This window comes from Nothoprocta perdicaria, unplaced genomic scaffold (genome assembly GCF_003342845.1).
Source record: "Nothoprocta perdicaria isolate Ctin4 unplaced genomic scaffold, notPer1 scaffold_1, whole genome shotgun sequence".
Lineage (NCBI taxonomy): Eukaryota > Metazoa > Chordata > Aves > Tinamiformes > Tinamidae > Nothoprocta > Nothoprocta perdicaria.
Genome location: NW_020454093.1, coordinates 2,171,053 through 2,185,186, shown reverse-complemented (window position 1 = coordinate 2,185,186; position 14,134 = coordinate 2,171,053). Strand labels below are relative to the sequence as shown.

Below are 14,134 nucleotides of genomic sequence, written 5' to 3'. Positions count from 1 at the left end.
TGCTGAAGTCTTTCTAAAAGCCWGAGGCTTAAGAAATGATTTACAGTAATTATTGCTTACAGCAATAATTGTGCAGTTCTGTGATTGTACAGTTATTTTCTGTATTTTTCTGGATTTATATGCTTTTAACTCTAGTGATGCTACTACAGAAACTTACAGAAAGTTGAACTTTATTTGAGGAAAAATTAAATTCATTGCCACAGTGTTTATTATCTGCAGGAAAAGACTGCTTTATTTTAATCATTCTTGCCTCTGTTGCTTTTCTATCTCCTAAAATGTACACTGACAATGAAATCTCTGCAGGTGAAAATGCAGACTATATACTGCTGTCTCTGCCAACATTTTCTCCCACCACAGCAGTAGAGGTTTTCATTTCTAGTTGAAGGCTGTTTCTGTGAAGAAGCATTTCCTTGGCACCTTCTTGCCCCTGTCTTTCTGCTCCTCTCGCATCTTAAGGAAAAACGTTAGATTTTCATTTTATCTAAAGTTTGATTATACCTGCACAAATCAAATCTTTAAAAAATTACTATTATATTGGCAGTATATACCAAATACAGGTTGTAATAGTRTGTTACATTCTTTAATTCTCAGTAAATAGTTACAGCAAACTGAAAATGTTACTGAAACTGAGCGGTCGGATGAATTAAAATTTAAGAGCTGCAAATACAGACTGAATTCAAATTCTGAATGATGACATTCTTCATTTCTTTCATCTTCTGTTAAGGCTTACCAGTTTCTTCCATAAAGCTGTCACATTTATGTATGGGCTGAGGGGGTGTGGAGGAAGAGAGAAACCCTTCCAAACCAAAATCTTTGAGAATTTCCAGTGCTTTAAATATTTAATATATGGATTGTAAATGCTTTGCAATAGGAATTTTATTGTCTTTTGATGTTGTGCACAATCCTGGGCAAGCTGTTAGTAATAAGAATTGACTGCAATATTATTTTGTTCTTACAAGCTTTTAGTATTATTATGCATCTTTTCTAGATGTTATATTCTTTAAATCTAAATCATGAAATACTATGATTTTGTGCTGTCATTAAAATTCAAAGTTCATGGCTGTTCATGAACCTTCATTACCTTTACCAGGCTTACAAAACAATTGTGCAACATTATGGAGGGTTTGGACTTTCATCATTTTTCTTATGTATTTAGCTAGAATAAAGTTGCTTAAAACTAGGAAATACCCAAATACTTCTCCCAAATAGGGAAGAAAGTATCTCATTGTACCTGGAGTAGTTAAACAGGGAGTGTACCTCATTTAATGCACCCAGCCAGTTGATATGAATGGCAGTAACTCTCAAAAAGTCATGTAATTTTTTGATCGTGATCAAAAAAGCTTGATCATGTAATTCTTTATAATGAATTGGTGGGAGTGATGTGTTTCCTGGTGCAGTGYGACAACATGATTTGAAATGATTTAACTCCTCTTTTTCTGAAGTATCTGTTTATGTTGCCTCTGTGTGCACAACTCCCACCATTGTAGAAGAAGACCATGGGGAAAAAGGTATTTTCGAACCTGCCATAACGATGTAAAATATTTTAAATGTTTTAAGTAGGAGAGCTGTTTTGAACCCACATCACTGATTAAACTACCTAGAGAGGTAAGGAGTTATGTTCAGTTTCCAGTGAGGTGGTTTGTGTTGTTTAGGATTTGGTCTCTCTTGCACGTCCATTGCTAACTGCGTTTGTGTTTGTTTCCCTGTTTTCATGCAAGTTTTGATATCAATGTTTGGTAAAAACAAATGTGTTAACCTGGGGGCTAGCAACAGAATAATGAAGGTGAGATGAAATTTGGTTGTTTATTCTATTGAAATCAAGTTTCTGTAACAGTGCTTTGCTGGCCTAGGCACTGCTGTCTCTCTGTGGCATTACTTTCTTTAACAATGTTGTTTCATGTCTCAGCCCAAATTTTAAACTTGCTTGACTTTACGTGGACAAATTTGTTTGACTTTAATGAAACTAAGCATCACTCATTAAGTGTTTAACAGTTACATTTGTACTCCAGAAGGACATCCAGATAAGTTAACAGAGTAAACCATTTCTGGTAAACTGCAAGTGTAATTCAATCTTTTTATTTTTATGTGAATGTGATTGAATTTATGTAATAGATAATAAATTGCAGTAGAAAGATGACATTGTTTTTCCTGTATAAATACTGAATAATAACCTGCAGCAAGGTGCAGGTATAATGATGACAGCAAACCAGAAGCTATTCTTCTGAGATTTGTATTATTTAAATTTACTGTCAAAGAAAATGCTCCCGAAGACCTAAATAAATAAAAAGAATTAAAATATTCTCCCCATCTTTATCTTCAGCATTTATCTGAAAAATAGTTCTGTTTTAGTCTTCTCTGAGTGTAAAAAGCTGTCTCTTCATGCTAAATTAAAACTTTCTATATTTTCTTTTTCATCCAGCTGTCTATGATGAGACCCTTTGCTCATGTTATTACAGATGTGTTTCTGCACTTAACTTTCCATTAAAGCCTGTTTTGTGTTGCTAAGCCCAAGCATTGTCTATCATTCCCCTGTGTTTTTTTTGTGCTGTGTTTGGAGAGTGCAGAATTTGATTCCAGCACGTGGTGCTCATGATGCTCATTAGCTTTCTCCTGTCAGCCCCAGGAAGCCCAGCTGAACATTTCTGCTGCCCTTGTGCAGCATCAGGTTTATATAAACCTTCACTTCCAAACCCACCTGCCCCCAGGAAATTATGTCATTCGGGATAGAAAAGACAGGGATAATGAATAGGGTAGGTGGTTTTATAAGATGTTTAATAACTTGGTGATGAAACAGCCTGGTCCTTCCTTTAAGCAGAACAATAGAAATTACTGTATTATGGGATTCAGAAATGTTTGGGCTGTGTTTTGTTTTGTTTTTATTTGATTTGAAAAAAAGAATAGGCTCTGGGAAGAGTCTGTTGGAGTAATACATCCAATATGCTATATTGCAATACATCCAATAAATGCATCCAATAGCTCCAATATTAAGAGGAAGACTTCCTTAAATTTCAATATTCTTTAAAGATTTTCATCAATTTATTTTAGCTTTCTTCAATTTTCAGGCAGTTTTTCTTTTCAAAATGATAAGTAAGATATTACCGTAATAAAAAGACAACTTAAAAAGCTCCACATTAATTAGATTTTTTTCTACCATAATACTAAATGTTTTTAGTAAGTATAGAAATTTTAATTTGAAAGCTATTATTGTTTTGTTTTGGCAAGTCCATAGACTTTTTTTCTCCGTGCTTTAGCTTGTTCATCTCTTGTTGCAGGAATATCGTGCTCATGTGGTGGAATTCTCTGCTCCTGGAGCCTATCTTCTATCTGTTCACTTCTTGTGTATAGCAGGAGTTTTATATACAGTCCCTGACTGACCTCTAACCAAAAGCGAGGGCTGCTGCATAAAATCCAAGCTAGGTTCTTGTATCAGGCTTTCTCTTGCTGCTTCCCTCCCAGGATTTTAACAGATGGATTTTGGCCTATGCCTGCAAGTGGCCTAGGAGGGGACTGTGTTCTTCCAGCTGCTGCTATTTCCAAGTTGTCTTTTCCCTGGAGTTTGCTTGTAATTGTGGTACCCTTTGGTACCTCCCTGGTGGGGATGCTGCCTTCTCGCTGCAGAGCTGGGGTTGCACTGGGGTGGCAGGTCAGCGTGTTCCCTTTGCCGGCCTCGCTGCTGGAGCCCTTAACCTCTGCCACAGGGTGCAGCAGGCAGCTGGGAACGACTGCTGTAGCAGGGCTCCTTCATTAAAATCCATGATAAAGAACTGCTTKTCTTGTGCTTCCCAGTGCATTTCGAGTAAAAAATTAGTGTTTCTGTCATTTTCTGAATTTTGAACATTTGAATTTTGGAGGCAGTTATTTGTTTTCTATGTCTTTTTATTCTGTCTTTGTTCCCTTTAATATCTCGCATTCTTCTGTCATTAAAGCAGATGCTTTCACTGTTATTCCTGTCATTGCTCTAAACTAAAAAATTTGCATATGCAAATCTGTAAACTCAGTGGGAATCTGTCTGAGCAGAACTCAAATGTTCTAAAAAATGTTTTAAAAACATGTTCTGTTTTAAAATTTTATGTACAGATAGATTGTGTATCGTAAATGGACCAACTTTTCAGGGGGAAGGTTGTAACTCCTGCTGTCTGTGGTAGCTTATATGTTCAAAATTTCTAGCTAACAGCTTTGGGAAAGGAGCAGAAGGGTTGATTACATTCCATTGGCATGCATGTGTATCTGGATTTCGGGAATTTGGGGATAACCTGGACTATATACATTTTTTTGTGTGTCCCATTATGCATTCTRAAGTCTTAACGATTTTTTAAGCAACACTTGATGTCAGCTGAATATAAATTCACTTTCTTTTTCCTGACCTGGAACACAAACTCTGAATTAATATTAGACCTAAGATGTGATGCCAGACAGAGACCTGCATTATAGGAGATGCCATCGGTTTTGATTTCATGTAGATGTTCAGAATCTCGTGGCCATTTCTGAAGTGTTGAAGCGTTAACACCTTGTCTGTCCGAATCTCAGGTTGGGCGAGTGGAAAGCTGTCTGCATTTCTGCTTGTTGCAGTGTTCCCTACCTGAATGTCATGTGTTGAGCCCTGCAGGTGAGCTGAGCTCAACAAGACCAAGCTTTGGCATGAGCCCTGCTTTGGCAGAGCAGGAGGCTCCTTGGCCTAAGTGTTTTCCTGATTCAATGCCACACTCCACCTGGTATGTAGTAGAAACTGTTGGAGAGGATTAATATGGATGCAGGATTAGTGGTAAATAATTCTGCTGTAGTGCCTGGAGTTTGCAACCYTGGAGTTTTAAGAGGGATTTATAAGGAATTTGTTAACTTAAAGGATCTGCACAAAGTAGCTTAGCGTCTTGAATCATCAGAGTGACGAGGCCACTAATCAGCCTCTTGGGGTTCTCATGCTCACCCTGTACAAAAGCACATGCCGATGTGCAAATTGCTTTTTTTTTTTTTTTTTTTTAAATAGAGGAAATGTTAAAACCAAAAGGTGCTTTCTTTATACCAATTATAAACATCAGCTGCCAAGGAGACACTTCTGTCAGATGATGAGATAATTCCTTCTCTGAAGAAGAGGAATTTTGCACAATATTCATGTTTTAAAGCATGGCTAACTTGTGGAGAAGAGTACAAGAACTATTATCTTTTCAAAAGGATTTTGAGCTGTGTGTTTTATGTAAGTAATTAGTCATAAAAGTTGGTATTTTATTGCTTTCACCTTGCAGAGAAAACCTTGGTTTTCTCAACATGTATCCTTATCAAAATGATCTCCCTGAAGCTTTTAGAGAGCCTGCAAATCTTTAAACTTTAAAAAGAAAGAGTTTTTACAGGAAATATTGTACAAAATGCAGCCTTCCCTCAAACTCTCCACTTCAAGATGAAGGTGAAAAAAGCTCATCTGCATTCTGCCTACAGTGTGTATGTTTTTGTAGGATGGTTGGTTGTGACTAAAATCAACCTTTCTGTAGGAAGTCGTGCTCYTGGAACATGAACGGAATAGTAAAATGTTGGAGTGATGGTTTACTAATGTAAGAACCCCCCTGAACATAAATACCTAGGTTTGGTTGGAAAAATAATTAGCTATGCTGCTTAACAGATGCAGAAAGGTGAAGGGCCCATCAGAGCTTGATGAGGAAACAAAAAGACATTCATTTAATGACTTCTAGTTTAGTAGTTTTCTTTTGTAACTACATCAATTTATGGTAATTTTTTTTGCAAGTGCTACATTCTTTTTCAAAACTGTAAAACAAAACAAAAAACTGCTTTAACTCTGCCTTTCACCTTACAGATAAACGGACAAAAAGCACAGGGAAGGATATTTTGCAAACTATACTTTGAACACTGGATGTATGTTTAAATGTCGCTGCTTTACAGCATTTTTTTGCAGCAACTATCATATTTCTTAAAGTATTAAAGATAGTACTTGAGAGCCTGGTTTGGGATGATCACTGTTCTTGTGAGGCCACCATTATTTTTCAAGGAGAATAATTTTACTTTACAGTTTCACAGCGTTTTGCRGAGAAAAGAAACACGGAGGATAAAATATTTTCACCTTTTAAAACTCTTACATGATCTGCAAAATTCTATCCTATAGATCCAAAATTTAAAAATCTCTTAAGTGGCCTAATTTCCTGAAAGATGTACCTTATTTTGATGAGCATGTGTACTCACAGAAATGTTACCTCCATTTTAAATGCTTTAAACTGAGACTGYGTAAAGATTTATGACATTAATCTTTGGTGAGTGGATGAGTTTTACTATTACTTTCACTATATATATATATATATACATTCTTACAGCAATTCCTATAGCATTTCTGTCTTTTCAGAATCTGCTTTGATGTACAGATCCCAGCAGTAGCCTCAACTAGTGTCCAGCCCCTCTCCTGCTCTTTGGTAGGTCTCTGTCCACCTCCCTAGCCACAGAGCAGACATTTCAGAGGTCGCCTCTCAGCTCTTTCACACATTATTCACCACAGCTCCCTAAGCAGTCTTTTTTTCCAAGAGATACTGCTTCCTGGTGTATTTGATGTATCATCAAATATAAATATCTTGCCTTTTTCTAAAATGCCTGATTATATATGGCCCTATCAATATATATATCATGCGTTTGCTTGTACCCAAGCCACCAAGCAATCCATGTGAGATGTTTTTAAACCAAATACTGCTGCTGATACAGGCCCTTGTACTCAGTTACATAGATGGATTTCAAAACTAGTATAGTTGGCATCACTCAATTTGACCAAGAATTTTCCGGGCAAGTTCTGACGCAAGGCAGCATTTCCAGCTGGTATGTTTAATATTGATTAAATTAATGATCCAGGTGATTTGAATAGGAATAGTTCATGTCCTTAAAGTTAARCATGTGCACAAGTGGATCGCATTTAGTTCAGCTGCAGTCACTGAAGCACTGGTATTTTGTTACGAGRCTGACAGCGGCTTAGACTGCATTTGAGTGTAGTGTTGTCATCGTGCAGYTAAAAACAGCAGCCTAATTTAAATACTGTTCTAATAAGAGTGATAATTGAGATCCGAGCTGCCCGCTTGCACACCAACGTGCCTGGAAAGCTTTTTAAACTAAAAAACTTCCCACAGTTTTTATGGGAATATATGAATTAGCGCAGGCCTAGACCAGACTGTTCTTTCAGGCTGAGAAATCATGCCTCTTAAAAGGAGAACTAGCAAGGAAAAAAAAATCAGCTTGTGATTTTCTTTAAGTACTTAATTAAGTATAAGATATTTCTAATGCTATCGAAAAAATAATTTTAAAGTGAGACGTTTGTCTTTCCTACCCCGCCATCCCCCCTCCCATAATCTAAGCTTTTTGCAAATAATTACTGTTCCTTCTATGGACACACTAGTCTCATTGCATGTAATTAATTATAAAATTCAAACAGGAGGAATCTGGTTTTATACATCAAGCAAATAAACCAGTTAGAATAGCTAGTCTTCAGTTGATACTGTCTAAACCAGATTTCATTAAAAAAAAATCCTTAAAGAGGTATTTCTAACAGCAGATATTTAACTTCAAGATGAATAGAAAATTGCAGTTTCCATTTAAATTATCATGAAAACATGTAAAAGTATAGTTGCTTTATGTAATGCTTTTTTGGAATAACTTGTATTTAGTTACTAATTTGTTATTGCTTACTGTTGTATCACTTAATTCCCCTGCCATAAACCCATCACTGTAATCTTTCTTGTCTCTACGTGCTCTATGTGGATGCTCATGCAGCTCGTACTGCAGTAAAGGCAGTTCTTCATCTAGAACCTGAATGGCACCAAATACTCCATGAGTCCCCCGCATCCTTCCATCAGTCRCGAGTAGCTCTCAAAATGCACATAACTTGTTTTCAGGACTTTCTCATTTTGGATACRAAACTGTGCAAACATTTTTATATTAAAATAAGTCAAATGTAAAGAAAACAACACGTAGATCGTTGTGGGCTTTTTCAGCTACGACATGTCAGGTTCAAGGGAGATGGGACTAGAGGATACCAAAGGAAATTCATTTTTTCAAGACCCAGATTTTATGGTAGAAAATAACTTTGATATTAGCAATAATAGTTTGCATATTTGTTTATTCTAGCTACCTTTGAGAGCCTGGACAAAAAAAAAGTCAATGATAACATAATTTACCTTCAAGCCATCATGTCACTACCTAACAGTAGCAAAATGGTTTCAAAATTTAAACTTACAATTTTGTTCCAGTACTTGATAGAGTACTGTGTTGCGTAAGGAAGTAAATCATGCTCCAGTTGGCTAATGTCTCCCCCTCCCCCAGTTTATTTTTGAAATGTATRTATTGTAAATTATAGGACATTTTAATATTCTATTATTTATTTTACACATGCTTGTAATTATTTGAAGTTATCTTACAGGAAGAGCAGAACTAAATACCATCACAGCTATGTGTTAGGAACCTTCCTCACACCGAGTTAATTTTAACGGAGGCTACAAGAAGGCAGGCAGCACCCACTGAGTATTTTCAGAAAAGACTACCTAGATTCATTAGACAGAAATTCCTGTTATAAGCCACCATTTTAATACAACTAATGCCTGTAAATTAAGGCAAAAATGACCACATTAAATATGCCTGCATCTTTAGATGCTGTCTTATAAAATGCTAAACGTGATACAGTCATAAAGTGTCTCTGCACAAATACAGGATTGATGTTTGGAACCATGGAACATAAAGCAGGAAGAAAAATTATCTTTCAGATAGAGGTACTTAAAAATAAGCAGTAACTTGGAGATGAAGACGTATTTCTGGTCTCTTAGAAATTCAGRCCTCTGTTTTATACTAGGTAACATAAGAGTAATCAGGATATCACACAACTTGCCCAGAGCTACAAGCTATCTAACTCATTCCAAGGTAGACAGCTAGTTAAGAGCCTTACATTTTAGATCTGTCTTTTGTGATGTGTATCATTACAATCAGATAGAACTGTGGATATGTACACATTGTAGAGATTTTACCCTTTATTCTCCCCTTAAAAATTTACTAATTGCTTTATCTGCTCAGTTTGTAATGACTGCCTCCTTAGCAGCATTTTCTGATTTTTGGTCTCCTTTGGAAAAGCAGGTGCTGTTGGTACTAAAACTTTCTGGCCACAAGAAATCAGCCCAGAAACCTTATTCATTAAGCTAACATCTGAAGTTGGGCGGTGGGGATTCACGTTTAATGGTGGAAGGAAACCTGGCCTGCTTGGAGCAGTATGATCCAATATCAAAGCTCCTGAGCTCCGTCTTTCTAGAAAAGCTTGATTTCTTCTGCTCAGAGGAACAGCAGGCACATTCTCTAGTAATTCCCTAGAGCCTGACAACAAAGAGGCAGATGGAGAAAGAATCTTTTTCTTTCCTATCACTGACTTGGTATCTTCTGTAGCTGGAGGACCCAAGCTAGTAGTTAACTGAGAATCCGAGCTGTAGTGATTTGCTCCTGAATCTCTTTTCTGAATGATGCTTCTCAGGGTTGAAATGAAGCTAATTTGTCCCAAATCAGAATCCTCACCCATAGAAACCCCACTGGAGTTCTGTTTCCCTTCAGTATAAATAGTCTGAGAATTTATTTCATCATATGATAATTTCCTTGATCCAATTTGATCAAAAGTTTTCARTAAGTGAGCAGTGTCTTTTACGTCAATACTTTGGTGTCTGGTGATAAATCTCTTTGATAGTGYGAGACTATTGATTTTAAAAGAGAGTTCCTCTTCTGGAGTTATATCCTGAAGCTCTTCCTGTAAAGAGGCAACTTTGCTCTGGAGGAGCCGTGAAGGAGAGCTCCTCTTCCAGGGCTTGGCCTGCAGCTGCTCTGCTTGTGCCAGCTTGGCGCCTGCGTGTGGGGAACTGGATTTTCTAGTAGGAGAAACTGGCTCAGTGGAGTTGTCCAGGCTTCGTGGATGATCCATCTCCTTAAAGCTGAAAAGTGATTTTTTAGTTTCATTTGAACTTGAAAGTGGAGATGAAGATGTTTTCAGCTCTATTTCTGATGGGGAAGTGCAAGCAGTTGGAGAAGGGCATTCCTCGGAGTCAGCAGGAGGCACGTTTAGATACTGTTTAGTTGTCTGCTTTCCAGATGCAGACTTGTCCGTGGTGATGATGATGACTTCTTTCCCCCTTGCTCTGCAGGCACGAAGCAGAACGTTGAGAGTCTCTTTGTCCTCGGCGTTTATTGCATACACGAGGGCAGAGCAGTTGGAGTGGTCCTGTAGGCTTGGGTCAGCCCCGCTTTGCAGCAGCAGAGAAACCACGTCAGGGCCTGCTCGTTCCAGGCAAGCGTGCATCAAGGCTGTCTTTCCAGATTTGTCCTGTATGTTTGGATCTGCTTTGTTTTCCAGGAGATATCTAACCATTTTGGCCTTGCTGACGCTCTGGGAGTCCACGTGCCTTGTCTTACAGGCAATCATTAAGGGGGTTTCCCCTCTGTCATTGCTCTCATTAATGTAGGCTCCCCCCTCTAGCAGCAGCCTGGTGAGGCGAAGGCGGCTTTGGTAGACGGCTTTGATGAGAGAATTCCCATCTGTTGGCAACTCGTCCCCAGCTTCACTCATCGCCCTTGTCTCTCACTCACCCTTCCTAGTTGTTGCAAAGAATACCTGGTTTGCAGAGAAAGAATAGGTCAACAAAACAACAACAACAAAAAGACTTAATTGTGTGAATTTCTCCTGTACGTTCCCCAGTACTTTGTGAAAGATGTAGGCAGATAAGGGGGGAAAAGACAAACACTCCCCACTCCCCTACCTCAAGAAACACGTTTAAAAAAATGAAACACTATCAAATATAATATTTACATGTTAAAATAGCTCTTCTTTATATTTTTGAATGCCTGGGCCTTCCTCATACTCTGCCAAATAAGAGGCAAAGAAAGTGTCATTCTGAACCCTGTAATGGCTTTGTAGTGACAGCTCCCAAGTGGCACCACTCTGGTCGTGTACTGCTCATGATTTTCATCAGTTGAACAGAATGAATGCTGCAGTACTTTTTTTAATTGATGGTAGATATGGTGACACATTTTTTTTTTCATACAAGGAGAAGGCAAAACATCTAGGGATTAATGAGAAAAAAAAATCCTGGGCATAATAAATAAGAAAGGTGAGGGCAGTAAGTATTTTTATACGTTAGTTGTAAAAATAATGGGACAATGGATATTAATGTCCTATATAAAAGCAGTTATATTGGTGGAAGTATACTACCTGAGGCTGCTTTGAGAACCTACCAGTCAGCATGAAACTGCATAAATGAAGTGATATGCCACTCATCGTAGAGACTGGGGCACTGAGAAGAGTCCAGTACCTGGGCACGTAGTATCAGCTCTAAAATAAAAGAAGCATTTGACAGGATCAGAGAAAAAATAAGGTTTCATGTGCAAAATGAAGAACTTAATGGGGTGTATAAAATAATGAAAGATCTAGCATGAATGTACCTGCAATCAATAAATTATTTCTCCATCWATCTTTTATATGCTTGCTTAAACTAAATGTAGGAAAAATCTTTGATGCCAAAGAAAAAAGAATCAATATTTAACAGATAGAAGAGCAGTAATTCCAATATGAGATGAGTCAGGAATATGAAAATTATGTGTTTATTATATGATCCTAGAAAAATAAGTGTTTGGTTAGTTTAACTGCAAAAGAAATTAACAGACTRATTTTCATTTACCCTCAAAAACATCAGTTTTATGATAGATAATTGAACAGCAAGAGTTTACTTTGAATTCCAGAACCAAAGGATGATGCCACTGTAGTTTGTTCCAGAAGTCCAACAAACAACAGTCAGTTGAAATACATTTATTTAAATAATTGTATTTAAATACAGTTTATTTAATTTCATAGCAGAGTGGCTGTGGCACAGCTCTGCAGCTACACGTGGTTTGCTTTTATTAAACAATAAGTTTAAGAGTTAGAAGGTGAAAGTGGAGCAAGTGTAAACCTTAATCCAGAGTAATAAAAATGCAACAGATAAAACATTAAGAAGGGAAAATGTAACTGGTCAAATATAACATAGATTACATCTCTGAGTACTGGGTGGAGATGACTGTGCTGTGGTCTGCTTGACACAGAGGTGCATAGGGTTATACAATGCTAAAAGTGCCACCCTGGGAATGAAGGGCGGTGGGACTCCCACGAGATCCGCACTGACACTGGCTGTGAAAACAAACGTTCCCCAGCTGGACTGGATATACCCTGCATCAAAAAAAAAAAAAAGGCACTAGAAAGGTATTTCTGAGAGGAAAGCCCACAGTTCAAGCAGATTCTCAAATGGATTATTTGATTATTCATGATGGGTTGATACTAAACAGATTGGGATTATAAAATATTCCCAAATCTAATTAAATGCAATGTTAGGAACAACTCCTGGTGTTTGAAAAATGTTGGAGGTGACATAGCTGCTTTTCAGCTGTGGGAGGGAACTGGTGCCGGGAGAGCTCCTCACCCCTGAGCTGCTGCAGGACCTAGTTAATGATAACCAGTGCTCAGCGGGTCTTTCCACCAGTTTCTGGTGTTCTTGCACAAAGAGTATTCCAGGAATGCTATTTCCTTCTAACATTTCATATTCTGATGTTGTTCTAAAAACTGTGATTGAAAATATATGATGAAGTAGCATGAAGCACCCTGTAGTATGAGAAACAACTGATTTTCGGGCTAGTGATGGTTTGTTTCTAMGGAGCAGACGGAGACAGATGTTACATGTGTATTTGTACACAAGTACCTATCCTGAGGCCAGGCTGGCAAATACAAGACAGTGATAACCCAGAGTCCTATTCTGATACAGCATCTACTGCTACCACAGTGGGAAAACCCATTAAACCCAAGAAGTTTACCACTTTTTTTTTTTTTTCCTGCAACCCTTGCTTGCTAATTTGTAAAAATCACATAATTACTAGAAAAAATAAATCCTGAAGAGCTTCTTTATGTGTAACAGCAGAAAACACCACAAAAYTGAGGGGAAAAAGAAAAAGCTCACTGACATTTCTGCATAGACACATAAACAATATTTTCACTGACTAAAGGAGTGCTATGAATCAATGTTCTTGCAATGTATTTCTTGCCTGCTCACAGTTAAAGACAAGTTTTCTGCCCTCTGCACATGACACAAAGCTCTCAGGGTAAGTGCCTACTGCAGAGTCATTCCACTAAAATTAAGTCACCAACTCTCAGCTCCAAAAAGATGAACTTACACAGTTAACAAACCTGTAAAAACTTTTGTGGTTTTCAAGACTACTGTAACCCTGTAAATTCCCTCGGTTAGTACAAGAGCTCCAGTTTCCTGTACTACATGGTACACACATTAAAATGCTCCTGGTACAAAAAGGACTTTAAAGAGTTGCCATTGCACCAGCCTGTACCAGTTGCATTTTTTCATGCACCTTCCCGCAGCGATGCCTCTGGCTCCTCAGCACGGCTGTTTCCACGGTTAACTGGTGGCCACAGTTTCCAGTCAAATCAGTTACCTTATTTACACGGTCCTGTGGTGGTTCGTTTGAAGAAAGCTTGGAGGGAGCTAGCCAGCCTGTCCAGCAGCTTTTCCTGGCACGGTATTTATCACGCCTGCAGTTACTCTCTCTCATCCGGAGGGTTTTCTCTGGTGCCCTCAGCGTGGTCGCAGCGTGGTGGGCAGCAATGGGAGGGAAGGTTGGAGCTGCTCTGCATTAAGGTGACTGCTGCGGCTCGTGCTCCTCTCACTGCCTCCTGCCACGTAACATGATGGATCTGATTGCTTCGCTGAGGGAGACCTGGAAAGAGGGACAAGAGCTTTCTCTGGAGGTCTGTAGAGAATACAGCTGAAAAACACAAACGGAGGCCAGAACAAAGAACACGTTAAAAGCTCTTCTGTTAAAAATTCATTGAGATGGAAGCGACCAGTATTTGCTCTTCATCTCAGCCTAACAAACCCCGCTTCCAAGAAAAACATCCCACATCCCGCCTGGATTCCAYCGTCCTTAATCCCGGTACCTTCAGACAGCGGCAGCCGCGGGCTGGAGCGGCACGACCCGAGACGCTCCCTCGGCCCCGAGCCCGTCCCGCCCGGCCGTCCCGAGCGGGCACCGCGGCGCCGCCTGCGCCCGCACCTGCCCCGCCGCGGACCCCGAGGGCGGCGCTGCGGCCGCCGCCGCCCCT

At 38.9% G+C, this 14,134-nt stretch overlaps 1 protein-coding gene across 1 annotated transcript; it reads right to left on the bottom strand.

Moving 5' to 3' along the window:
• Positions 1–8,504: 8,504 nt before the first annotated feature.
• On the bottom strand, positions 8,505–13,897 carry ANKRD34B (ankyrin repeat domain 34B). The gene is made up of 3 exons (XM_026038809.1): positions 13,468–13,897; positions 11,233–11,329; positions 8,505–10,612 (listed from the first exon to the last, which is right to left on the bottom strand). Exon 3 carries the CDS (start codon positions 10,565–10,567, stop codon positions 9,008–9,010), a length of 1,560 nt encoding a protein of 519 aa, XP_025894594.1. The 5' UTR covers positions 10,568–10,612; positions 11,233–11,329; positions 13,468–13,897; the 3' UTR covers positions 8,505–9,007.
• Between the last annotated feature and the right edge of the window lie 237 nt (positions 13,898–14,134).